General features: G+C 48.3%; 1 protein-coding gene across 7 annotated transcripts; it reads right to left on the reverse strand.

Moving 5' to 3' along the window:
• Window positions 1-1,248: 1,248 nt before the first annotated feature.
• On the reverse strand, window positions 1,249-27,214 carry CNR2 (cannabinoid receptor 2). 7 transcript variants are annotated; one of them, XM_086716025.1, is made up of 4 exons: window positions 26,996-27,176; window positions 26,406-26,518; window positions 11,472-11,559; window positions 1,249-4,458 (listed from the first exon to the last, which is right to left on the reverse strand). In XM_086716025.1, exon 4 carries the CDS (start codon window positions 4,411-4,413, stop codon window positions 3,331-3,333), a length of 1,083 nt encoding a protein of 360 aa, XP_086572151.1. In that variant the 5' UTR covers window positions 4,414-4,458; window positions 11,472-11,559; window positions 26,406-26,518; window positions 26,996-27,176; the 3' UTR covers window positions 1,249-3,330. The 7 variants fall into 7 exon arrangements, 4 of the variants coding, with proteins under 4 accessions (XP_086572151.1, XP_086572150.1, XP_086572152.1 ...); XM_086716024.1 differs by having other exon boundaries at window positions 11,472-11,687; XR_015254537.1 differs by lacking the exon at window positions 1,249-4,458 and adding an exon at window positions 5,167-5,250 and having other exon boundaries at window positions 11,472-11,687; window positions 26,996-27,214.

The raw sequence follows: 27,214 nt of genomic DNA on the forward strand, positions 1-27,214 counted from the left end.
GAACAGTAAGCATGGACCACCTCGAAAAACCTAACCCAACCCATTTGCACACATCTTCTAGTGATCAGAGTGAGTAATGGGCTCTGACGTTATGGAACTTATCTTGGGGAAGGTAAAATGGGACACTGTGACCTTCACGTCTCCTTATTCTCCTCACCAAAATGTAAATCTGCAGGGACAGGTAGGTGAGAGGCATGGTGATGGTGTGGATAAAACCGGAAGTTGGGAGACCTGCATTTTTGGCACTGGGTATCACCTTGTTGGCTCTTCCTGGGCAAGTCTCGTCCACTGTCTAGGTCCGTTCCCTCATCTAAATAATAAGGTGAGTTCTCAGTGAAATCCACGGACCCCTTTCCCCACTTGCTCTCCTCCTCCATAAACTCGAGTTCTTTACTTAGAGCAGAAATTGAGTGTGAATGTGAAAAGAGAGAGGTAGGAAGTGTGGACGTGCAAATGATTTTTAAACTCCAGTTTCATTCGTTAAACAATACATATTTGCTGAGTGTCAATTTATGCCAGGCACTTGGGGCATTTTCTTTGCTAAAATGAGAGCAGACCCCATGAATGATTAAAGAAAGGCATGCCCAAACCTTAAGGAATCTCAAGTTCACCTTAAAAAAATCATGCCAGGATGCCTGGATAGTTCAGTCGGTTAAGCATCTGACTTCAGCTCAGGTCATGAGCTCACAGTTCGTGAGTTCGAGCCCCACGTTGGGCTCTATGCTGCTGGCTCAGAGCCTGGAGCCTGCTTTGGATTCTCCCTCTCTCTCTCTCTCTCTCTCTCACTCTCTCTGCCCCTCCCCCACTCGTGCTCTGTCTCTCTCTCTCTCAAAAATAAATAAACATTTTTTAAAAATTAAAAAAAAATCATTCCATGTCTCTGCCTTACAAAAAGATAGGCATCTGGGTTAAAAGAAAGTTTGATTTTCCAAAATGGTTTTCAGGAGCAGTTTAGTTCCACAAGTATTGACCAGCCCTCTTAAGACTCTATGCTGGGTTGTCAGGGAGCACTGGGGACCAGGAGGTGAACGTGTAGCTCATCTCATGGGGGGAGACTAGCCAGTGACTGCCATTTAACACAGTCCATGATCTGGGCTGTAACAGAGGGGTAGGATTTGTCTTTGGGGGTTGTACTGAAATGAATAATGGTCACCCCCAAACTTCATGTACACTCGGAACCAGTGAATGTTTCCTTATTTGAAAATAGCCTCTGTAGATGTCATTTGTTAAATTATGATGAAGTCATACTGGATTAGGAGGTGCCTTTAATTCAATGATTGGTGTCCTTAAAAGAAGATGCCGGGAGAGGTGGGGAGGGGAGGGCCATATGAAGACGGAGGCAGAGACTGGAGTTCTGTTGCCACAAGCCAAAGAACATCAGGAACTCCCAGAAGTGGGAAGAAGCCAGGAAGGATACTGTCCTTGAACCTCTGGAAGGAACATGGCCCTGCTGATGCCTTGATTTTGGACTGTAGCTTCCGGAACTGTGAAATAATGAATTTCTGTTGTTTTAAGCCACTCAGTTTGTGGAAAACTGTTACAGGAAATTAACACAGGACATACAATGAAGTGCAGTGAGAAATAATGGTGAGTTAAGAGAGCAACAATCTGATGTTACAGAAATCGAGTATTATTCCTCATTGACAGAATTTGGCTGAACTAAGCCAAAAGGTTAGTGGGAAAGGGTTGGAAACCCCAGTTTGGGGTACATATCAGCAATGTGACCTCAGGCAAGTGATTTGGTCTCTTCGATAGTTCCTTATCCATAAAACAAGGATCTTAAGACCCTCGTGGTCAGGTTATTATGAGGACTAAATGAAATACCTCATTTGAAAGCACTCACCCTGGTGTGTGGCACATAGTAAAGCCTCAATAAAAACCAGCTGACATTTATGACCAACCTAAAGTTGTCTCAGTTAGTCCCTTTCCCTTGACTAATGAGTTCCTTCATTGTACCACCAGTAATTATCTTTGTTAGTGGCTGTCGTTCCCACCAGAATGTAAAATGTAAGTCCTTTTAGGTGGGGGCAGTCTCATTTATGGCTGCACATGGGACCTAGCACGAAGCCTGGCACGTATTTGTGAGATGCGTGCATGAATGAATGAATGAATGAATGAGTGAATAGTGGACACCTTGTCTTGTAAACATTAAATGAAGACATGTTTAAACAATTTCCTTTTACTCTCTCTGTGGTCCCACATAACCGCATTAGAATGCCTCTGTAATCTTCCCCACCAACAACAATTTCTCTTGCCTGTTTTAAGCTTGTTTGGTAGGAACGCAGCTTCCCTGATATGTAAAATATGGGTGTCCTGGAATCTTCGGAAGCATGGGGCTGTGTTCTTGCTGGCGATAACAGACTGTGGGATGTCAGTCCCATGCCTGGCACATAGGAAGGGAATTTCCCCCTCCTCTCACTTGCCCTGTTTATTTTTTGCTGTAGGGGTGTGGAAGAGACAAAGGGGCTGAATTGAGGGACAGCGGAGAACAATTTGGGAGTTTATGAAATCCTAGTGAATGTCTTTCTTTTTCTTGGAGCTGTATTAGATTGGGGCACTGCTTGCTTCCAGGGGAACCAAACCATCAAATAGGACTTCACAGGGTCAATAAAATGCTCTGAAAATTCTGTGTCTTGCACAGTGTCAGCCTCCCCTGTATCCCCGGGACCTAGGTCACAGTGGCTGTGAGTGGAGATTGTCAGGATGTCAAGTGGGGCCATTGCACTAATAGCAAGATTCCCTGAGCTGGAGGCTTGTCAATTACCTATGAAAGAGGTGGATCAACCCCCTTGAGCCTCATCATATCAAAGTTTTTCGTCCTCAGTAGGAAAGGATGACCAGAAAGTGGGGTCTTTCATAGCCTTAGAGCCAAGGAGGCCCTGACAATTAAGCAAGGACAGGGTTGGCCAGCCATCCCATCCGATACTTTGAGATCCCAGGAAAAGAATCCATTCTTCTTCCCAGATGTCCTCCAAGTCCCTTGTTGCTGAGCCTGAAGGCTCCATCTGGCTGCGGTCTCTGTGGTCTCTGGAGGACGCAAGCACTAAGCCATCTTGTTGGGGAGGTTCTCCTAACCTGACGAGCACTGAGCCTGCCCAGGCCTCTTGCCCACGTTGCCACTCCTCACAGGGCCTAGCTCTCCAACAGTCTGTGTGCAAATAGGCGTGGCCAGGCTACCTGCCAAGGGTGGGTGCCATCAGTCATCAGTGAAAAGGGGTAAGTGTCCAGGCCCCTGGGGCTGGCTCAAGTAAGACAATAGGGTCAAGGTCGCTCTCTCTCCTCCAGGGAGTGAAATGATTGGCTCAGCTTGTTGAACTGTGAGAGGCCTCATCAGCAATCAGAGCAGTATAGTCCTCTGGAATCTGGCCACGGGGTGATTTTCACATCAGCCTCTGTCTCAGTAACTGAGGACCTCGGGACTTCTTTGCTTCCTTCAAGCCCACGTCTCCTCAGATGCTTCCTCCAGTGGGCCAGGCAGCGGTAGGCAGAGGAGCGGATCTCCCCACTCCTCAGGGCATAGATAATGGGGTTGACCATGGAGTTGACAAGGCAGAGCAAGGAGCAGAAGGCGAAGACCTTCTTGACCTGGTCGCTTAGGGTGGCGGTCAGGCTGTAGACCATGAGGGCCAGCACCGGGAACCAGCAGATGAAAAGCACAGCCAGCACCACCCCCAGGGTCTTGGCCAACCTCACATCCAGCCTCATCCGTGCCATTCCTGGCACCTGCCTGTCCTGGTGTTCAGCCAAGCTGGCTACATGCTGATGGGCCTTCCAGAGGACGTGCCCGTAAGTGTAGATGATGCCAAAGAAGAGGAAGGCAATGAACAGGAGCCAGCCCAGCAGATAGTCATTGGGAATCAGGGGGAAAAGCTCAGAGCAGGGACTGGGACAGCAGGTCCATCCCATAAGGGGCAGGTAGGAGACCAATGCTGAGAGGACCCACATGATGCCCAGGGTTGCCAGCGCCCTCCCACGGGTGAGTAGGGCTTTGTATGTGGATGGGTAGCACAGACAGAGGTAGCGGTCAATGGCGGTCAGCAGTAGGCTGCCTACAGAGGCTGTGAAGGTAATGGTCACGCTACCAATCTTCAGCAGGAAGACAGCCTGAGAGTCCATGCCGTGGAAGACGTGGAAATTGACAAAGTTGCAAGCAAAGATCACGCTGGCCAGGAAGTCAGCCACAGCCAAGCTGCTAATGAACAGATACGAAGGCTTCCTGCGGAGCCGGTGGGAGGACAGGATCAGGTAGAGCACGGCCAGGTTCTCCAGGGCGCTTAGCAGGGCCAGGGAGGTGCACAGCACTGCAATAGCGATCCTCTGGGAAGCGTTCAGGACCATGTACTCTTTCATGGGGTTGAAATCCAAGCCATCCTTGCAGCCATTGGCCGCCTCCATCACCCAGCGTCTCTCCATGAGGTGGATCCCTTGGCTCCTGCCGGGCTTGCCAAGAAGCCTTTGCTGTAGTACAGTGAGGGGAAGAAGTGAGTCTTTTTCAATTAGCACAATAACGACTTCACACAGTCATCAGCTCTAGCCACACCCTTTACCTGTGTGGATGGGTCTTGCGTTGCCATAGCGATTTAGACCTTTCAACTTTTGAAAAAAATTTGTGTTTTGTTCCCCTGTGTTTTGCCCTGGCTCCATCCCACTGGGTCACTAGGTCTGTACTGGTTGCTTTGCTTTAGGAGAGGTATGTGGGAATTCAAGAAACAGAAGGGGACTGCAAGGTTTTTGGTCTTTTGTTTTCAAAAAGACCAATCCTGAGACTTCCCTTTGAAAGTAAAAGAAATCTCCAAGCGTCAAAAACTGAGAGGAAATCAAAACCAAGAAAAAAATGGAATCCAGAGTGATAAGGCGGGAGGGGATTTTTTCCATCGGCCTTTTGTTCGGTTTTGTTTTGTTTGTCGGTTTCGGTAAGTAAGATGCTGAAGTTTTTTTTTTTTTTAATTTTTTTTTTTCAAAGTTTTTTATTTTTATTTTTGGGACAGAGAGAGACAGAGCATGAACGGGCGAGGGGCAGAGAGAGAGGGAGACACAGAATCGGAAACAGGCTCCAGGCTCTGAGCCATCAGCCCAGAGCCCGACGCGGGGCTCGAACCCACGGACTGCGAGATCGTGACCTGGCTGAAGTCGGACGCTTAACCGACTGCGCCACCCAGGCGCCCCGATGCTGAAGTTTTAACAACAAAGATGAATCTTTGGCCTCACACCAGTAGGGTTGCCAGATAAAATATAGGAATCCAGATAAACCTGAATGTCAGATAATGAATCATTTTTTAGTATAAGTATTCTAAATATTGAGAAAAACCGAACCAGGGCTCCCAAATATTATAGGGGACATCATTAGATATTACTAGAAAGCAGACTGGAAATTTCTCTAGAGAGATACACTTTCTAGCCAGGTAATCCAAGATTCCCACATGGAGAAGCCCATGGTATTTGAGCTCACAATGCAAAATTACAAAAAACTTAAGAATCTATGGACAAGAGTTAACAGAAATGTCAGACAGTAGAATGAGACTTGCCAGAACTTTGTGTCATTCTTGGGAATATGTTTAATATAATTAAACAATAAGGGCTCAAAAACATGAGTACATAATGGGAGACTGTCTAGGCAGATTTAAAAATGAATCAAGTAGAATTTCTGGAACTGAAAAATAAAGTCTTTGAAAAAAGAAACTCTTAAAGGCAGGTTAAAAAAACAGAACAGATTCGTTGGAAAGCACTGAACCCGAAGGTAGAGCTGAAGAGATTTCTTGAAACGTAGCAAAAGAGACAAAGACATGGGACAGATACAAGAGAGGTTAAGAGGCATGAAGGATTGAATGAAAAGTCCTATAATATATCTAATTGGAGTTTCAGAAGGGAAAAATAGAATTGAGGGTAGGCATTGGGGAGGCCAAAGAGGGAGGCGGATGGTGGAGAATCGTCCAGAATTCTCCTCAGATTCAGAAATCACAGTGAACTCTGAGCAGAATTTTATTTTATTTATTTTATTTTATTTTATAAGTATCTTTTTAACGTTTATTTATTTATGTTGAGAGAGAGAGAGAGACTTTGCGCGTGCATGCAGGTGGGGGAGGGGCAGAGAGAGGGAGAGAGAGAACCCCAGGCAGGCTCTCTGTCAGCACTGAGCCCTAGGCTCAAACTCACAAACCATGAGGTCATCACCTGAGCCGAAATTGGATGCTTAACTGACTGAGCCACCCAGGTTCCCCTGCACCCCCCCAGCATAATTTTAAAAACAAACTAATTGAACGTTCACATATATCATAATTAAACTTCCGAACACCAAAGACAGAGAAAAAATTAAAAGCAATCAGAGGGAAAGGACACACTACCTGCAAATGAATCATAATTAAATTTAAAAGCTGATTTTCCAAAAGCAACAATAGATGCCAGAAGAAAGAGGTGGGAGGGAGGTAACTAAACTACAACTCAGAATAAATAAATAGAAGTAGACGTATCTAGTAACAGACCTTTACTGAAAGAACATTTAAACGATGTGCCATCACCAGAAAGAAATTTTTCATAGAGGAAAGAATAGGAAGGCAAGAAGGAACTGTGAACAAATAAATTGCTAAATGTATGTGTAGATAAAAACAACAGTTTGTATACAACACTAATAAGAATGCTGATGATCAGTTTGGAGGGCATAAAGAAAAAAATGGAAGCAAAATTGTGAATGACAGTAACACAAGCCAAGAAAGAGAAAGAGTGGAAGCTTTATTTAGGAAGTGAGTAAGGCATTGATCTACTTCAGGATTTTAAAAATCAAGCATCATCTCCTACCTGGTTGACTTTGATAGTTTACTAACTGGGCTTCTGGAATGATCCTTTTAAAATATGTCAGAGGGTGCTACTCATTGTCTGAAACTTTGTATAGGACCCATTCCATTTGGTGTAAAAGCCAAGGTACTTACAATGGCCTAAAGGGCTTTATGTGTTCTGGCCCTGTTATCTCTAATATCATGCTTTCCTTGGTCAGCCAGCTTTAGCCACACTGAATGCCTGAGGTGTCTAACCTCCTGCCACAGGACGTTTGCACTGGCTGTTCCCTCTATCTGGGCACACTTTCCCTAGATATATGCTTGACTTAGTCGCTCACCTTCTTCAAGTCTTGGCTCGAGTTTTACCTTTTCAGTGACATCTTTCTTACCACTCTATTTAATACTGTAACTCACACCAACCTCCTGCTCTTTTGGTCCCCCTCCCTCTGCTCTATTTTTATTTTTTCCCATATCACTTATCACTTTCTAACATACACTGTACCCTACATAACTTATCTATGTATTATGTTTTATTGTTTATTGTCTGTTGTTCCACTAGAATTTAAGCTCCATGAGGTCAAGAATTTTGTTCACTCATATAAGGTCTTAGAATAGTATCTGGTACATAATAGGTACTCAATAAATATTGTGGACTTGAAGTGAAGTGAAATTGAATAATGACTGACTTTAGCATTCCTTTCTCAGAAATTGATAGATTAAGTTGACAACATACTAGTTAATAGAATGCACAATATTTGAACATTCAATGAACAACCTTGATCCAGTAGTTAATATGGATGGACACCTGGCTGTCTCAGTTGGTAGTACATGCGACTCTTGATCTCAGGGTTGTGAGTTCAAGCCCCACGTTGGGTGTAGAGATTACTTAAAAATAAAATTAAAAAAATAGTCATATATGGAACTCAGCACCCAAGAATTAGAGAATACACACTGTTTTCAAGCAATTTACCAAAACTGGATAAGTCTTAGGTGAAAAGTAAATTTTAACAAATTTAAAATAATCTGTAACATACAAACCATGTTCTCTGACCATAGTGCAATTTATTAAGAACTTAAAAAAATATAACTAACAAACTTCATAGTACGAAGCTTCAAAAACACTTCTGAAGGGGCGCCTGGGTGGCTCAGTTGGTTGAGCATCCGACTTCGGCTCAGGTCATGATCTCACGGTTCGTGAGTTCAAGCCCCGCGTCGGGCTCTGTGCTGACAGCTCAGAGCCTGGAGCCTGTTTCAGATTCTGTGTCTCCCTCTCTCTCTGACCCTCCCCCATTCATGCTCTGTCTCAAAAATAAATAAATGTTAAAAAAACCCACTTCTGAATAATTCTTGGGTCAAGAAATCATAAAGGGAGTCCGAAAATACTTAGAATTGTAACATTAAAATTCGTGGGATGCATCTGAGCAGCACCGAAAAGGAAATCTATAGCCCCACATGCTCATAGTGGAAAAGGGAAAAAAATGTGCTAACCATCACAAAATTAGAAAAGGGACAACAGCATAAATACAAAGAAGGCAGAAGACAGAAATCAGAAGAGCAGAAATTAATTACATAGGAAACTAATGGAGACTGGAAAAGACTGAGGCTAGTTTTTTGAAAAGGTGATAAAATAGGCAACCCCTCAGGAAAGTTTTTTTTTAATGTTTATTTTATTTTTTTATTTTTGAGAGAGAGAGAGAGCACAAGTGGGGAAGGGGCAGAGAAAGAAGGGGGAGGAAGATCCCAAGTGAGCTCCGTGCTGACAGCACAGAGCCCTATATGGGGCGCAAACTCACGAACCGTGAGATCGTGACCTGAGCCGAAGTCAGACACTTAACCTTGCCTGAGCCACCCAGGTGCCCCTTCAGGAAAGATTTCTGAAGAAAAAAGGAGAGAAAATTAATGGTGTGAAAGAGAAATGGTCAATGATCCTTTGTTGTTGACGTCGTTGCTATTGTTTTTCGTCAATGATCCTTTGAAAAGACGTTTAACCTCGATAACGTCCACAGAAATGTAAGTTTCGCTCCAATCAGGTTGGTAAAACCTTAAACCTGAGAGGGGCGCCTGGGTGGCTCAGGTCACGACCCCAGTTCGTGAGATCGAGCCCTGAAACTTGCTCTGCACTGACAGTGCGGAGCCAGCTTGGGATTCTCTCTCTCTCTCTCTCTCTCTCTCTCTGCCCTTCCCCACTTGCATGCTCTCTCTGTCTATCGCTCTCTCTCTCTCTCAAAATAAATAAATAAACTTAAAAAAACATTAAACCTGATGATACTGAGCGTTGGAGAAGGTGCAGACCAACAAGAATTTTCAGCACTGCGACGGGGGTGTAAGTTGGCACAACCACTGTGGAGAGCAGTTTGGCAAAATCTGGCAAAGTTGATGTGCCGCTGCCCTTGAATGCACCAGTTTCTCTCCCGGGAATATGCTCCTGAGGGACACTGACACGTGTGACCGAGGAGACAGCAACAAGGTTGTTTACTTAACTCTCCTGTTTCTATTTATTTATTTATTTATTTATTTACTTATTTAAAAAAAAAAAAATTAATGTTTGTTTTTGAGAGAGAGGGAGAGGGAGAGAGCAAGCAGGGGAGGGGCAGAGAGAGGGGGAAACACAGAATCCGAAGCAGGTTCCAGGCTCCGAGCTGTCAGCACAGAGCCCGAGGCAGGGCTCGAACTCACGAGCTGTGAGATCATGAGCCCAAGTTGGATGCTCCACCCACTGAGCCATCCAGGCGCCCCCTTACTTATTTTTTAAATGACATGTGGCTCACATGAAGCCTTCGCGGGATGGCACTGGCCCACGCCAGCATGCTGTGCTGTGTGTGGACGGCCAGGCAGGGCAGGGCACAGCGCCCAGCAGCCACGGCTGGCAGTCCTATCCGGCTCAGCTGCTCCACCAGATGCCCCACTGGTTCCCAGATAGCTCTGCTTTCTTGCACCTCTGCCCACACCTTTGCCCCAGGGTTCCTTTTTCTGGCTCACCTTCCTTCTTTTCCTTCCTTCTGGACTCATCTTTCGCCCAGTGAAGGCTTCCTCGATCCCCCATCAGTCTGGAAGCTCCCAGTCTTACTCTGCTTATGTTGTAACCAGTTCTGCACTAGGCTTTTCTCCCACCGGAGGAATAACCGCACTAACCAACATTTGTACGGGACTGAAATTCTACAAAGTAATTTGCCACCATCTACTTCATACAACTTGACAATATAAAGATTATGGTTACTGTTCTTGCATAGATAACGTGGGCTCAGAGATGTTAAACCACTTGGTGGAGGTCCCACAGCTTGGCAAGGTCAGGGACTGGGCTTTCGTTATTTCTGGGTCTTTTAGTGCCTTGCACAACGCCTGCCATCTACACAGTAGGTGCTCAAAAACTCCCTAATGAATGAACCCCATTTGCCTCAAGTGGAGTGGACCCCAAGTAAGAATGTGAGGGGGAGGGGAGCACATCCTGTAGGTTAAAATTCCAGCAGGGTGGCCTTGTTGAAGATACCGAATGCCTCAGTCTTCCCATTTCTCATCTGTAAAATGGGTTTTGTGAGGCTTTAAGTACATTAATATACTATCTGAAAGTGCTGCTGCTGCTGCTGCTGATGATGATGATGAGCATCTTCCAATGGGGATAACTCACCTACTCCATGAGGTTCTTAAGAATAACATGCCAGGGGGCGCCTGGGTGGCTCAGTCAGTTGAGCGTCGGACTCTTGGTTTCCGCTCAGGTCATGATCTCACAGTTCATGAGTTCGAGCCCTGCATCGGGCTGTGTGCCGATGGTGCAGAGCCTGCTTGGGATTCTCTCTCTCTCCCTCTCTCTCTGCCCTTCCCACGTCTCTCTCTCTCCAAAATAAATAAATAAACTTAAAAAAAAATAATAACATGCTTGGCACATCACAAGAGTGTGATAAATGTTAACCCTTATTATAATCCAGGTTAAAAAAAATTTTTTTTAATTTTTGTTTATTTTTGAGAGAGAGACAGAGCACAAGATGAAGAAAGCAGAGAGAGAGGGAGACACAGAATCTGAAACAGTTTCGGGCTCTGAGCTGTCAGCACAGAGCTGGACACGGGACTTGAACTCGTGAACTCTGAGATTATGACCTGAGCCGAACTCAGACGCTCATCTGACTGAGCCACCCAGGCGCCGCTAGGGCTTCAAAAATTTTAAGACAGCAGAATAATTTTTACAATTGATGGAACCCCTATTCATAAGTCAGGTAAAATCTGAGCTCAAGTCACTGGTAGCCTCTCTTCAAGGCAACCCGAGGAACGTCGGAAACCTCTCGTCTAATCCAGGTCCATCATTTTACCATTAAGAAAACAGTCCAAGGGTGGGGATACAATCCCTGAGGTCGCCCAGCAAAAGAGCAGCAGACCTGAAACTAGACTTCACATCCCCCCAGATCACAAGACAAGACTCTTGTTCTGTAGGCACAGAGGTGACCCTACCGACAGAAGTGTTTCCCTGAGACGTACAGTTTGCTGAATGTCGCTAAAGTCACATCTGAGCTGAGACAGGAAATGGTGCTGGCCGAGTTCTCAGCCCTGGTCATGAATGAGTGACAGACAGTGCAAACCTTTCTCGGTTCCCACGTCCCCACCCTGTCACTTCTGGAAGCTTCCTCCCTGCACCCTGCGGCCCCAGCCAAACTCCCCTCTCCCTGAATTTCCCTGGGAAAACGGTCCCCTTCCCACCAGAGCATGGCTTACCCCACGCAGCGTCCAGCCTAGAAGTGGGATGCCAGAGAGGTGGCTGCCGGCATTCTGTGCTGCATCCAGGTCTGGCGTGGCCACTGACCTGTGGTGGTGTCCAAATTCGGCAAGGTCAGGAAATGCAGGCCCTTGGAGGGAGGGCCTGACAAGACAACATCCGACGGCAACAGGATGCACAAAGCAACAGGAAACCCAGCTCCCTGTCTGGTTTCCCTGTGGGCGGATAGAAATACCTTCTGGAGTCAGAGCATCTGGCTCCCGGACGGGCCTGCCTCCAGGGCGAGGACTGGTCTGAATGCCCAGCACGGGGAGAGACCCAGCGTGGGCTGCGTGACAGAGGTGGAACCGTTCCACCTCTGCCTTGTCTCATCATGTGACTCTGGGCAAGTCCCTTCGACTTTCTGAGCCCCTTTTCTCAGTTACTTATTTTCTTGAATGTTTACTTATTTATTTTGAGAGAGAGCGAGCAAGACAGAGGGCAGGGGAAGGGGCAGAGAGAGAGAGGAAGAGAGAGAATCCCAAGCAGGCTCTGCGATGTCAGTGCAGAGCTCGAGCCCACGAGCCCGTGAGACCATGACCTGAGCTGTCATCAAGAGTCGGCCGCTCCACCGACTGAGTCTCCCAGGCGCCCCCCATCCCCTTTTCTCATTTATGAAATGGCAGTGACAATACCTGTCCCATTCTCCTTGGAAAAACCAATTGGTTGATGACCTCCAACACGGCTTTTGAAGCCAGTGAGCTGTGATGGGGGTAGCCATCTTTTCAAAGTGTGTGTAAGACTTTATGTCTGTACATTTTTTAGGGGAAAGCGTTCATATTTTTCCTTTATTTTTGCATTTATTTATTTTTGAGAGACAGAGAGAGACAGCAGGAGCAGGGGAGGGGCAGAGAGAGAGGGAGACACAGAATCCGGAGCAGGATCCAGGCTCCGAGCTGTCGGCACAGAGCCCGACGTGGGGCTTGAACCCACGAACTGTGAGATCATGACCTGAGCCGAAGTCGGACGCTCAACCGACTGAGCTACCCAGGCTCAGTATATATATATATAATATATATATATATATATATATATTTTATCACTGTGTCAATAAAGTTCCCAATAGTAAGAAGCACCAAGTCATACAAAACCATTTTGTGGCCGACTCTGTACAAATGCAGGATGAAAAGAGAACCAACCTTGGGGCTCCTGGGTGGCTCAGTCAGTTAAGTGGCCTGCTTTGGCTCAGGGCATGATCTCGCAGTTCGTGAGTTCGAGCCCCGCGTCGGGCTCTGTGCCGACAGCTCGGAGCCTGGAGCGTGCTTCGGATTCTGTGTCTCCCTCTCTCTCTGCCCCTTCCCCGCTCATACTCTGTCTCTCTCTGTCTCTCAAAAATGAATAAACGTTAAAAAAATGTTTTTTAAAAAGAGAACCAACCAGGGACGCCTGGGTGGCTCAGTTGGTTGAGCCTCTGACTCTCGATTTTGGCTCAGGTCAGGATTCCAGGGTCATGGGATCGAGCCCTGCATGGGGCTCTGTGCTGAGCGTGGAGCCTGCTTGAGATTCTCCCTCTCCCTCTCTCCCTCTGCCCCTCTCCCCACCTCGCTCTCTCTCTCAAAAAAAAAAAAAAAAAAAGAACCAGGCAAGTGCTATCCCCACCTAAGAAACATGTCAAAGTCCTCAAACTGCCTGACACTCTTCTCAGACAGCATGTCCATGCTGTGGTGGGTTGGCAGGGCCTGCAGTCCTAGAGCCCTCATGCTGAGTGTCTGGGAAGGGAACCTTCAGGCAGGGGGATGTGGGGGGGGCGGTGGGGGTGGGTGGGTGCCCCTGGGGGGTTTTCCTACCTGAACTGAAAGTGTGAAGTGAAAGAATGAGCGCCATGGTAACAGCTGCCCCCACGTTAAAGCCTGGGGGCACCAGGGACGAGGAGGATCGTAACCCTTTGAACGTGGCTACTACACCTGCAAGTGAAAAGCTGAGATTGGAGGTCAAGAGCGGTCATTTTTCTCTCTGACTGGGAGTGCGGAGGCCTGGGTTCTAGTCCCTGTTCTGCTACTGATCGTCATTGGGCAGCTCCCTTCTCCTTTCTGGGTCTTTCTTTTTGCATCTTTAAAGCAGGTGGGTAGAGTGGGTGATTTCTTAGGTCTCCTCCTGGAAATTCACCATGTTGAATCCCAGACCTCCTTGGATTCGAACGCAGCTCTCCATTTCGTGGGCTGTGTGACACTGGGCAAGTTACCTCCCCTCTGTTTCATCCAGCTGTGAACCGGTGAGAAATACCACCCACATGGCATTGCTGTACCGATTAAGTAACTGAAGTTTCCTAAATTCATGGTGCTGTGCCTGGCTAACAGTACGTGTCCAATAAAAGGCAGGAAAGAACTCAGTTGAGTTAGAATTCTTACAGGATTCTGTGCTCAAGGCTTGTCTGACCTTCCTCTGAGAGCTGAGGCAAATAGAAAGATCTCTGCTCGTTCTTAGCTGACACTTTATCACCATGAAGGCCAAACCATCACGTTTTTAAAACCCTGTTTGACCCACATGACCTTCTTGGCCTGCTTCCCAGCAGTCTGGGCTCTTGGTGCTATGTCCAGCTGTAGGAAGGGAGTCACGGGGCCTTCCTTCCACATTTCTTCTCCTACTTCCTTTCTGTGCTTGATAGCCCTTGGCTGCAAGTTGCAAGGAAGTTCTCTGGGATTTGGGGCTGTAGGCTATTGTCCTTTACCCAAATCTTATCTATTTTTTTCAGGTCCTGTATCAAGGCCACCTTCTCCAGGAAGCATTCTCTGGTTTCCCGTAACCCTTCCAGGTGGTTGAAACTCATTGAGTCCTGCTGTATGGATCACCATCTACCTTCTGTTATTTGTATCAGTAATATTTGTCTCCTCTTGCTTCCTGGATTGTGAGCTTCTAGTTTTGAGAGTTGAATCTGGGGGTCAGGGAGGGAAGACATCTTTGTATTCTAGTTCCCTTTACAATGAAGCGAAGTTCTTGTAATGAGGGGTTCTGAGCTAGGCTCAGCAGCCCTCATGGAGGTGGAACTCAGCCCAGGTAAGCAAGACAATTAGGTGGCCCCGAGCCACCACCCCCTGTTCCCAAGCCATGACAGACAGTGCCCATCGGCCCCAATTCCCCCTCATCCTGAGCCTCACCCTAGTGCCCTTTATCCAGGGAACCAGCCTTCTAGAAAGAGATGGGAACCACAAACAGCAGGTCTAAGGCAGAAAGTGAACTAAAAGGTTGGCAACTGTCCAGGCTCTTTTTGACCTTGTAAATAGACCACTACGGTAGTCATCCCAGAGGAGGTGGGACAGATTGTGAGTGAAGGAACTTAAAAATCTCTCCAGTGATGTGGACGCCTGGGTGGCTCAGTGGGTTAAGCGTCTGACTTTGGCTCAGGTCATGATCTCACAATCTGTGAGTTCGAGCCCTGCATCGGGCTCTGTGTTGACAGCTCAGAGCCTGGAGCCTGCTTCGGATTCTGTGTCTTGCTCTCTCTCTTCCCCTCCCCTGCTTGTGCTCTGTCTCTCTCTCTGTCTCTCTCTCAAAAATAAATAAACATTAAAAAAAATTAAAAAGAAATCTCTCCAGTGATATAAGCCCTAGGAGAAGCTTATGGATGTGAGGCAAAATATGGAAATTCCCCTAGGGAAGGGATACAAAGGGCTGCGCAGACCGATTTCTTCTTTTTTTTTTTTAATTTTTTTTTTCAACTTTTTTTTTTTTTATTTATTTTTGGGACAGAGAGAGACAGAGCATGAACGGGGGAGGGGCAGAGAGAGAGGGAGACACAGAATCGGAAACAGGCTCCAGGCTCTGAGCATCAGCCCAGAGCCCGACGCGGGGCTCGAACTCCCGGACCGCGAGATCGTGACCTGGCTGAAGTCGGACGCTTAACCGACTGCGCCACCCAGGCGCCCCCAGACCGATTTCTTCTATTTTTTTAATTAAAAAAAAATTTTTTTTTTTATTTGAGGGGGAGAGAGAGAACGAGCAAGAGGGGAGAGGGACAGAGGAAGAGATAGAATCCCAAGCAGGCTGCATACTCAGCGCAGAGCCTGAAGCCGGACTGGGTCCCCCAACCCTGGGATCATGGCCTGAGCTGAAATCAGGAGTCCGACGCTTAACTGCCTGAGCCACCCAGGCGCCTCAAACTGATTTCTTTCATACATTTTTCCTGGGATTTCCAGCACTTGAGCACAAGGGCTGGCATAAAGTAGGCACTTAAATATTTTAAAATCAACACGTTGAATGAATGAACGAACAAATGTCCTATTGGGAAAAAACAGGCTTCTTCAGAGAGACTTTGTATTTTCTTTTCCCTCCGCTGACAGGAAGTTCAGAGCTAAACACGATGCAAGCCTGCAGTCCTGGTTCGTTCAAGGTTGGTTCCTGATTCATTTCTTCTCTCTTTTAGTGGTTTCTGATGCTTTGCTTGTATTTCCACTGCCCTAATTCATAAGATAGACCTCCTCCAGTTCTTTAAGGGAAGGATTTTTAATTTATAGAATTGGCGCAAAGGATCACCATGAAGGCCTTTCTCAAACATCTAACGGTTGGCAGAAAAATCTCACTCCCCATGAGTCTGCCCTGTGGGGCTGGAAGTTTCCGTCCTGTCTGCTGTCCACTCGCTGTTCATCGCTCCCACCAGGGGCCTGTGGGATCACTACCTGCTGTCTGGACACTTGTTCTCCCTGGACCTTCCTTCCTCGTCTTTCTGTATCGTCTCCAGCCTCCCTCCTGGGAGGAACTAAGCTAAACGGTGTCTGAGGCCTCTTTCCACGGTAGCAAAGGTTAAAGGGCCAAAGCTTTGGAATGAAACATTGCCGGCTTCAAATCCCGGCTCTGCCAGTGGTGGGCTGTGTGACCTGAGGGCGAGTTACTCAGACTCTCCGAGCCTCAGTTTCTTCATCTGTGACTGGGGAAACTATTACTACCTGCATTCTTGATGTGCAGATTAAGTAACGATTTAAAACAAGCAGTCGCATGGGGGCCTGAATGGACTATAGCGTGTTGGTGTGTGATGTGGCGGAAAGAAAAGGGTCTCACGCTAAGCCGCGATGCTCAGGGTTTGAGCCTGGCTCTGGCACCAGTTGGTGCTATGGAGAAGTCACTTTCCCTCCCTGTCCCCAGTGCTGCCATCTGAGAAGAAGATCGAAGGATAATGATGACGAGGGCTTGGCATGGTACTAGCGCCCTCCACACATTATCTCACTGAAACCTCAAAACAACCCTGCAAGGCTGGTGTAATTATTTTCCACATTTTCCAGATGAGGAAAGCGGGGCCCAGGGATGGATGTAAGAAACGTGCTGGGGGCACCGGGCACGTGTTCATTCCTCTGAAGACGCAGGGTCCCGTCCTGTTGGTTTCTGTTCCTTCATTCTTGGTAATTAACTGACTGATCTGAAATCTTCCCACAGGACAGGGTGGTTGAGTCTTTTCAGATCTTTTCTTCCTTTTTTCAACTACCTTATGTTCCAGCAACTTCCCTTTCAGAGAATGAACCAATGGTGCCCACATCCATATCATATTTGACAGTTTGCACAGTGGGGAGGGCTCACGATGGTATCTGAAGCAGGTAGCATGTCTTGAGCAAATGGGTGCGGAGAGGGCAAGTCACTTACCCAAAGTTCACAGCAAGTGCCAGGCAAAGCTAGGACTTGAGCCCCAGTGCTCCGACAAAGTCAGGTTGGTAAAGGGACAGGATCCAGTGCATGACCTTGCCCGGGGGCGAGGGGCCCTAACCACAGCAAATAGGCGATCTTTGTCCTTTAGCCCCAGGGGCAAATTGCATCGTTTCTCTTTCTGGCTTTTTCCTTTTTGGACCAATTTCACTCAGCAATGCCTCCCTTGCTTACATTAGCTGATCTAGATTTTAGTCTTATCCCCGCCAACCAGATGGAGTCCTGACCTCCTCACCCCCAAGGATTTGCCAGTCAGGCTCTTGGGGCTTTGGAGTCAGACAGACCCGACTTCCAGAACTGGCACAGCCAAGTGTTAGCTTTGTGCCCTCAGATAAAGTTACTTCTGGGGGTGCTCGGGTGGCTCAGTCGGTTCAGCGTCCGACTTTGGCTTAGGTCATGATCTCCCGGTTCATGGGTTTGAGCTGTCAAGGCAGAGATCACTTTGGATTCTTTGTCCCCCCCAACCCACTCCCAGTCTCTGCCCCTCCCCCCTCACGCTGTCTTTCTCAAAAATAAACACTAAAAATGTCACTTCATTCACTTCTTTTCCTCTGTTTCCTCATCCATAAAATGGGAATAACAAATAGTACATACTTCACCGGTGGTGGTGAAGCACGAGAATTAATGCTTAATACAGTGCCTGGCACACAGTAAGCCCTCCGTGGATGGCAGATTCTATCTATCTATCTATAATATATATATATAGTAGAGACTATATATATATATATATATATATATACACACACACACACAATATGTGTACATATTACAGCCCTGGGCCAAGGAGAGAGGCTTCTGGTTCCAGCTTGGGGTGGAAACGATGGCCGGGTAACCTCAGGCAAAACAGTCTTCTTTCAGTGTGCCCATCTGTACCAGGAAGGGGTTTTTGATGACATCTCAAAGGGTCCTTCTTTCCAACTTGAAGTTGTGCAAGTAACCACATGGGGCAGGGGGGTTGTTGTTCACTTGCAGAAGAGCTGGGCATGAGAAAGTCAGCTTAGGAAAGCCTGGAGCAGCAGATCTCAAACTCTGGGCTCTCTGCACCCCTTTACTATCTTAAAAAATCACCAGACCCTAGAGGGCTTTCATTGGTGTAGGTTACATCTCTCACTCTTTACTGTATTAGAAAATAAACCTGACAACTTAAAAAATATGTTTAGTGAAACTATATTACATGTTAATAGCAATAACCTATTTTTTAAAAATATTTATTTATTTGGGGGAGAGCATAAGTGGGGGAGGGGACCTAAGGGGGGGGGACAGGGGATCTGAAGCAGGCTCTGCACTGACAGGCTGATAGCAGCGAGCCAGATGCGGGGCTCGAACCCACAAACTACGAGGTCATGATCTCTGCCAAAGTTGGATGCTCAACTGACTGAGCCACCCAGGTGCCCCTAGAAATAGCCTATTTTTTTTTTTAATTTTTTAACGTTTATTTATTTTTGAGACAGAGAGAGACAGAGCATGAACAGGGGAGGGTCAGAGAGAGAGGGAGACACAGAATCCGAAGCAGGCTCCAGGCTCCGAGCTGTCAGCACAGAGGCCGACCCGGGGCTCGAACTCACGGACCGTGAGCTCATGACCTGAGCCGAAGTTGGACGCTTAACCGACGGAGCCACCCAGGTGCCCCAGAAATAGCCCATTTTTAATGAAAATAGTTTTAGGCAAAAGGAAGTCTCTTAATTATCTGGCAGCCGGATTCTCATCTCTGCTTCTGCATTCAGCCTATTGTCATAGGTCATTGTGGTTAAAGTATGTGAGGAAAATGAATTTGTCACCACCCTTTACTACTTCCTTCGTAGCAGGCTCTCCAAGAGGCTTTTTACCTGCATTGTTTCCTTTATCCTGCGAACCGCACTTGTGGGTGGATTGTCTTATTTTCCCTATTTTAAGATGACGGTGCTGGGGCCCAGCTGGATGGATCCGCCCCAGGTCACACGACTTGCAGGTGGCAGAGTCAGAACTCCGGCTTGGGTGGCTACGCGCGTGGCGGACCCTGTCCGCGGGAGGGACGCACTCGGGGCGACAATCTCTTCCCTTTCCTTTTCATCCTTTCCTCTTTGGACTCTTTGGACTTTCCTCTTTGAGCCCCTCTGTGCTGACAGCTCAGAGCTTGGAGCCTGCTTCGGATTCTGTGTCTCCCTCTCTCTCTGCCCCTCCTCCATTCACACTCTATCTCTCTTTCTCTCAAAAATAAATAAAAACATTTTTAAAAAATGTATAGGGGGGGAAAGGGGGCTGATGGAATGTATATCAGCAGGAAGAACATGCCGGGCTTGCAGAAGCCGGGCTTGACATTTCACAAGTGATTCTCAAAGGATCTGCGACAAGAGCACTTAGGACAAGCCTTTAGGAGATTCCCCTGCCCTGCTGAAATGTGCAGGAGAGGGTGGGGTCTTGGGGGATCGAACCTAAATGCTAACAGCTTCCTGTGCGCCAAGCTTGGCTTCGCGTGTGAACTCAGTTAATCTGCACGATAATCAGGGAAGGACGGTACTATTAACATCGGCTCCCTTTTGCAGACACACACGAAGTGACTTGCCTGAGGTCATACGAAAGGGCAGAGCCCAATTCAAACCCAGGCTTGGCCTGTAATCATGGGACCTCTCCTCCCAGTTGCTCAGTGGGTCCCTGCAGCTTTCTCCTGAGGACCTCTGTCCTTTCTGAGGAGGGGGCGGGGCGCTTCTTGAAATTCTGGAAGCAGCATAAGGTCCCCTGTTTCCTGCTTTACCAGATCCCAGGGTTCAGGGTCTCAGGATGGGGTGTCTGATGACAGGTGTCTTAGTTTTGCCCTAGCAGGGAGCCCCCCTGTGATTCAGGGCCCGTTACTCCGATTCCCTGCCTTTTACCTTTATCTCTGTAACAGGGATTTAAAAAAGGCCTATACCTCTCTTTCAAAGAAAACCTGCTACAGAAAATTTTGGAAACTCAGTCACGTTAAAGTCTGCATGACTGATAACAGTGCATGGATCTCCCTGACCCTGAGGGCGAAGCTTGGTCATTGGTCATTGGGAAGTGTGTGTGTGTGTGTGTGTGTGTGTGTGTGTCTGTGTGTGTGTGTGTATGGCGGCTGACCCCTTCTGACCATGAAGTGCTCCCTGTAGGGCAAACAAGGCCTTATAACCAGGGGGCAGAGAGGTGTGATGATGGGGACTTTTCGTGGTGGCTTCTCTATACAGCAGAGAGTAGGCAAGGGCTAATTAAGTGGTGGATATTCTGAATCACCTGCAGCTTCCCCCAGGTTCTTCTACTTCTTCCTGGCTTGCCCAGATCCCAAAGGGTGTGGTCCCTGCCCTAACCTTGATTCTGGTTGTTTCTAGTTGCACCGTGGGGGTTGCAATTCAGACCAGTTCTCCAAACGGAGGTGGGAGCGGTGGGGCGACAGAGCCATGGAACACAGTGGTGATCACGACAATAGTGGAAAGTAACACTGAATGAGCGCTTACTGTATACTGTGTGCCAGACCATTCTATGCCCTTTGCTCAGTAATTCATATATTCTGCACGACAAGCCAACGAGGGGACTGGTAGCATTCCCATTTCATAATCGAGGAAACTGGCATCAGCAGAGGGGCTGATTCATAAGACTTTGGGCCCCTAACATCTGGGGTGACAAAGTGGCTAGAGGGCCGCGGGGACAGCTGGATGCAGGCTGATGAATGAATGAAACCTGCTGTGGGCAGTCAGGCCATGGAGAGATGCGGAGAAGCCAGAGATGGGCCAGACATCTGGGGAGGTGACCCTCACGCACACTCCACCCACTGCTTTCTACAGAGCGAATTAATGTGCCCCGGTGGCGCTGTTTGCTTTGGGCCCTGGGGCAGTGAGGACGAAAGCATGTCACCATTTCTGGCCTAGAATTTGGGATCAGACCCAGCACACTGATTCCCTCGGTACACCAACTCGCAAGGAGGCCTGGAGTTCCATCTCCTGCTTCCGGAAGGAGAGGTGGTCAACAGATAAGGATCGACTGAGAATAAGAAGGAAACTTACAAGCAAGCTCTGGGCTGTCAGCACAGAGCCCAACATGGGCCTCGATCTCACAAACCGTGAGATCGAGACCTGAGCCGACATCAAGAGTCAGACGCTTAACCCACTGAGCCACCCAGGCGCCCCTACAGACAGAGGTTTAAGAGGCCGCCCCAAGTCACGGTTGTGAATTCTGGTTCTGCCTCTTATTAGGTCCGTTGTGTCTTGGGCAGATTGCCTCACCTCCCTGAGCCTCAGTGTCCTCATCTGTAAAATGGGGATAATGAAAGTACTCAGGGCTGTTGTGAGGAGTATATGGGGCAGGGGGCATGTAGCAGATGCATAGCTCAGTACCTTACTCTACCCTCAATTAAGGTCGTCTGTCTGTGTGCCAGGTTATCTAAGGGTCATGGCCAAAACTGAAAGAGTAAAATAAAACAGAGTGAGGGCGTCAGACTAGAATAATCTCCAATCTCTTCCGACTTGGGAACTGTTTCACAGTAACATATAATGTTAGAAACCCCAATAGGAATTATTTGAGCCATTTTGTAGTCGTGTATGGCTTGTGAAAAAGGAAGCGATTTTAAGTTAAATGTACTATTTTCAATACGTGTATCATTGCAGAATTTTCCCTAAGATTTATTTTAAACCCTTTAAATTATATGCATGATGTGTGAAGATAACTTTTGACTCCTCCCCACCTTCCAAGGGGCACGTATGCTCCTTTCTGCTTTGCAGTGACAACAGAAGAAAACGCCTGGTTAGTGAACACATTTTGAGGGAATGTTAATATTGGGACCAAACGGACATTACAATAGGCTACGATGTAACAGGAGGATGGGAATCACTTTCATGACCTGAGGGTTTGAATTCTTTTTTTTTTTTTTTTTTAAATTTTCTAATGTTTGTTTATTTTTGAGGAGGGGGGGAAACAGGGGCACAGAGAGAGCACACACACACACAGAATCCAGAGCTCCAGGCTCTGAGCTGTTAGCACAGGGTCCGACATGGGGCTTCAACTCAAGAACAGGGAGATCATAACCTGAGTTGAAGTTGGATGCTTAACGACTGAGCCACCCAAGTACGAGGGTTTGAATTCTTGCATTCAATGCTTAAAAAGCCAATTTGTACTTAAAAAAATTTTTTTTTAATTCCTCATGGCTTTATTTTGTCATTTTTTAAAATTTTATTACTTTTTTAATGTTTATTTTTGAGGGAGACAGAGACAGAGACAGAGTGTGAGGGGCAGAGAGCGAGGGAGACACAGAATCTGAAGTAGGCTCCTGGCTCTGAGCTGTCAGCACAGAGCCCGACGCAGAACTCGAACCCACAACCATGAGCTCATGACCTGAGCAGAAGCTGGACACTTACCCACTGAGCCACCCAGGTGCCCCTAGTTTGTACCTTTTTAAAAAGAATCTCATGTTTGTCACAGGCAAGAGAAAATAATCTGAGGTCCCTATTTGCAAGCCTCTCTCTGCATTTGCCTGGCAAGTGTGGATCGCCTTTATGCCCAACACAGGAGACGAAAGAACACGTTATTTTCTCTTTTTAACAATCTTGAAATGTGGAGAAGCATAAGAACTTCCCTGAAATGCTTTGTAAGTAACTTGATCAGATAAACACAACTTATGAATCTTGAGGCAAATTTTCAGAGGAGGTATTATTTTCCTTCTTATTTCCTTCTGTTTTTGACATCAGAGTTCCTTTTGCATCCTGTCTTTGATCATTGGTTCAATAAGGGTGCAAATTAAATAATAAACAATTAAGGATAAGACCAGTGTAAAACCATATATATCAGCTAAAGCCACTCTAGTCGCCAAAGAAGAAACATCCTGGGTGGGAATTCATTAGGTTATCATTCATTTGATCACCACTGACTTCTGCTTTTGATCCTTTTTATTTTAAGAAGCTCTCAGTCTGAATAAAAACAATCTTCTAAATAGCAAAAATAATTATTCGCTAATTTTTTTTAAAAATGGAGCCAAGCACCCTGAACTTCTAGTGTGTGAACCTTCTGGAATACCTTCCTCCTTGTTGGGAAAACCTCGTGGAAAGTAATGGAAACACAGAGCTGAGCTTGACTCTGGTCTCTACCGTTTGCCCGCTCTGACTGGGCCTTGGTGACCTCATCTGCCAAGTGGGTATTATTAAGATAGGACTCGGGGCGCCTGGGTGGCGCAGTCGGTTGAGCGTCCGACTTCAGCCAGGTCACGATCTCGCAGTCCGTGAGTTCGAGCCCCGCGTCAGGCTCTGGGCTGATGGCTCGGAGCCTGGAGCCTGTTTCCGATTCTGTGTCTCCCTCTCTCTCTCTGCCCCTCCCCCGTTCATGCTCTGTCTCTCTCTGTCCCAAAAATAAATAAACGTTGAAAAAAAAATTAAAAAAAAAAAAAAAAAAGCTAGGACTCGTGTGAAGTCTTCGAGAAGGTCCGTGAGACACCCTGCACCCCCGCCCGGTTCTCAGCAGGCTCCCACCCCCTCCTTTCAGCTCCGTCAGATTTCCCAGGACCCAGGCAGATCCACGGAGACCCACAGAGGACGATTCACTGTCCAGCAGAGGCAACACCGTGAACGCAGCTGTGGTTCTCAGAGGAACTTTGGGGTGGCCCCAACCCCCCAGGGAGAGGAGGGCGGAGGGGGGGTGGTAGCTGTAGTGGGAGGGGCTGCCTCTGACTCACTGTGCGAGCAGAAGATTGGGGGCCTCCTCTGGAGGGGTAGGAGCAGGGGGGGGGAGGAGAGGGGAGGCAGCAAAGCCCATAGGACACTCAGCCCAACCCATTTCTGTCCGGAGGTCTCCCCAACATTCTTCTGATTTGGATGGGACCTCAGCAGCCTTCCTTCCCAAGCTTGGCTTTTAAAAAAAATGTTTTTTTAATGTTTATTTATTATTGAGAGACAGAGAGACACAGAGCATGAGCAGGGGAGGGGCCGAGAGATGGAGAGACACAGAATCCGAAGCAGGCTCCAGGCTCCGAGCTGTCAGCACAGAGCCCCACGCGGGGCTCGAACTCACAAACTGCCAGATCCTGACCTGAGCCGAAGTCGGGCGTTTAACCGACGGAGCCACCCAGGCGCCCTCCCCCTAGCTTGGCTTTAATGACACTGGGGGCTCCTCCCCTTCTGATCTACCCTATTGATGATCTGCCTTTCTCTGCCATTTTCTTTCCTTGGCATTTGGGGGGGTCTCCCCTGGATGGGGGTGGGGCAGGATACAGCCCATGTTCTGTGGACCCTATCTTTCCCCAGGAGATGGAGGGAAGAGGGAATTATGGTCTTCAATTTCCTTTTCCGAGCTCGGCTGGAAGAGGGCTGATGGTTCTTCAAGCCTGCATGACACCTCAGTGCTCGCAAGGTACTCTCCACACCTGTTCTGTTTGGGTCTCACTACAGTGCAGCCGGTTCTGGCTTCAGACAGACCCAGGTTTGAGTCCCGGCTTTGCCGTGTGCCACCCGCTGTGTGACCTTGGGCTAGGTCTTAGTCCTGGGCGAGCTTTAGTTTCTCACCTCTCAGATGTGGGTGGTGAGAGCCTGTGTCTCCCTCACAGGCTGTCGTGAGCACTGGACAAGGTGAGGCAGCCGTGCTGGCAGAGTTCCAGCAGGTAGTGAACTCTCACTAAATGTTAACTTAAGGAAAGGGGCTCCCCTTTGCGGCAGATTGGTAAGGCTTTGCTTCATTTTTGGAGTTGGAGAAACTGTAGGTTAGAAAGGTGATGTGACTCCCCCAAGGCCATCTGACTCATTGGTGAGGGGGACTTGTGTCTTCCACAGGATTCAGCGACTGATAGCACAGGCTTTGGAGCCCAGAGAGCTGGACTTGACACTCTTCCTTGGCCTTGAATTCAAGGTCAACCTTGAATGAGTCACCATTGCCTGCGAGCCTTGTCTCACAGGCTGCCTGTCTCCCTTCAAAGAGTATCCTTGGTTTCTCCTGGCTCAGGGCCTTTTTGCAGGGGTTGGGGTAGAAAGCAGAAGCTGTCTGAAGACAGCCCTTCTCCCTGTCCTTTGTGAAAATCTGAGTGCGGTGCGGTTAAGTGGGTGTCCCAGGAGGGTGGGGAGAAGAGCCTACATCTGTGACCCAAAGCCAAGGACACAGGACAGATGGCCCCGGGCTGAGAAGGGACCAGAGGTCACGGGTCCCTTGAGTGTTGACATCCTGTGCTCTGCTGTCTTGGGGAGATGGTGGGGCCTCTGGGGGAAGTTACTGGGTGGCTCACCCTGAAGTTGAATCCAAAGCACAGTGGTTTCAAATCCTGGCAAAGAATCCGGACTCCAGGCCTGCCAGAGAAGTGGACAGGGCTGGACTTCAGGGAAATCAAACCCCTTTGGACAATGGGCATCTATCACAGGAGGAACCAGGGTGGCACCAAGGCCGGGCGCCTCCCTCGTTCTGTGCTCTGTACGAGACCCTAGGATGCCATGTGCGTTGCTGGAAGGTGAGAGAGACTCGCTACGCACCGAGACCCCATCGCTGACCAGCTCAGTAGGGTGAGAGCTCGGAGTCCTACTGAACATGCTTTAATAAGAATGAATAAAAGAACATTCTGTGCACGTTTGAGAGCACAGGGTAAGTAAGATTAACAGGTGCACCAAGATGAGGAGGGAACAGAAGAGATACACTGGAGGGCTCTGCTCGGCTGGGCCGTGCTCCCATTTTGCCCACCTTAACTACATGGTCTTAACCCTCCCAAAGGTAAAGGACACGCTTCATTGGTAGAAATTAATGCTAGGGCCAGAGTCGTTAGGGTGCTGACTCCCAGGGACTCCCCAGATTCCTCCACGGCCCCTCCTCTGCCCTAGTCCTGGCCTTTGCGTCCTCAAGGCATCTACCTGCCACCTGTTCAAGAGAAAAACAGCCTGCAGCCATGACGTCCTTATCTCTACTCCATAGCAGGAGCCGATGGATGAAGATCAGAGTCTCTCCACTGTAGTCATTTGCTGACCCAGGTGCCCGCCTGGTGTCAGCATCATCCAGCCCGCCCTCACCACAGGCCCACGAGTGCTGGCATCGGGCCCAACATTCGCAGAAGAGGGAGCCGTGTGGGAAGGAAGGGGACCGATTTTCCTGAGGCCGTGGGGTTACCTACCAGTGCTGAGATTCACCTGGGTGCTGGCCCAGGGCACACTCGTAAACACGACTGTCCTGCTAAGTGGAACCTCCATGGAGCGGACCCCTGGCCTCCTGAGTCTAGTGTGGCTCTAACGCTGCGGAACTGCCCCAGACAGGGAAGCTGTGCTCCCTGAGCCTCAGCCTTGCCCCCCCCCCAGCCCCCCCGTCCAGCAGAGGGGCCCTGTACTCACCAGATGACCTCTAAGGCCTCTTCCAGCCGATCTATTGGGGTTCTTTCTGGGCCCACTGTCTGCTCATTAGGCCTGACCTTGTAAGGCAGGACACCCCGGTGGTGAAAGGGTGACTGTGGAACAGAGAGTCTGAGTTCAAGCCAGTGTCTCACTGAATGTGACATTAGGTAAATCACTTCCCTCCATCTGTGGGGCGGGGAGGGATAACAGTCCTGACTGCAGACAGATGTGAGGGTTAACTAAGTCAAGCCCTGCATGCAGTAAGGCTCTCTGTGTGTCGGTGAGTGTCTCCTTCTGTCCTGACCTTGGTGGTCCTGTCCAAAGGGGAGGACGGCACCAGCCCTGAGCCTTCCTGTGACTGGTCCTCAAAAACCTCAGGAGTCCCCCTCACACGGCAGCAATTTCCCGGCCCCAGGCAGTCCTCCCCCTCCCAGCTCCTTACATCCCTGGAGGGAAGGGGTGAAGTAAGAGCACAGGTTTTCTGGAAGGCAGCTATATACTAACTAACCGCTAGGCCACCGGCGCCCCACAGAACACAGTTTTCCGAAATGAGGAAGAGGCCCCAAAGAAAGCTGCAGACAGCTACTCACGGTGATCTGTGGCTGAGCTCCCTGATCCTGCTGGGCGCTGAGGAGTCCTGGCAGTCGTGTCCAGGTGGTGGGTCTGGGTCCCAGTCAGAGCCCCTGTTGAACAGCCACCCCAAACAGCTTTCACTTGCTTTTGCTCTTTCTCACAGATGAGTGAGTGTGGGGAGGCCTGGCCTTCCGTCCCTGTCACCACTTCCCCTCTGGGACCCCACTGCCGCAGCA

This window comes from Puma concolor, chromosome C1 (assembly GCF_028749965.1).
Source record: "Puma concolor isolate L17-30 chromosome C1, mPumCon1.1.hap2, whole genome shotgun sequence".
Classification (NCBI taxonomy): domain Eukaryota; kingdom Metazoa; phylum Chordata; class Mammalia; order Carnivora; family Felidae; genus Puma; species Puma concolor.

Bases quoted from the DNA above. Each gene is read 5' to 3' on its own strand.
- CNR2 (XM_086716026.1), bottom strand. From the start codon at position 4,413: ATGGAGAGACGCTGGGTGATGGAGGCGGCCAATGGCTGCAAGGATGGC.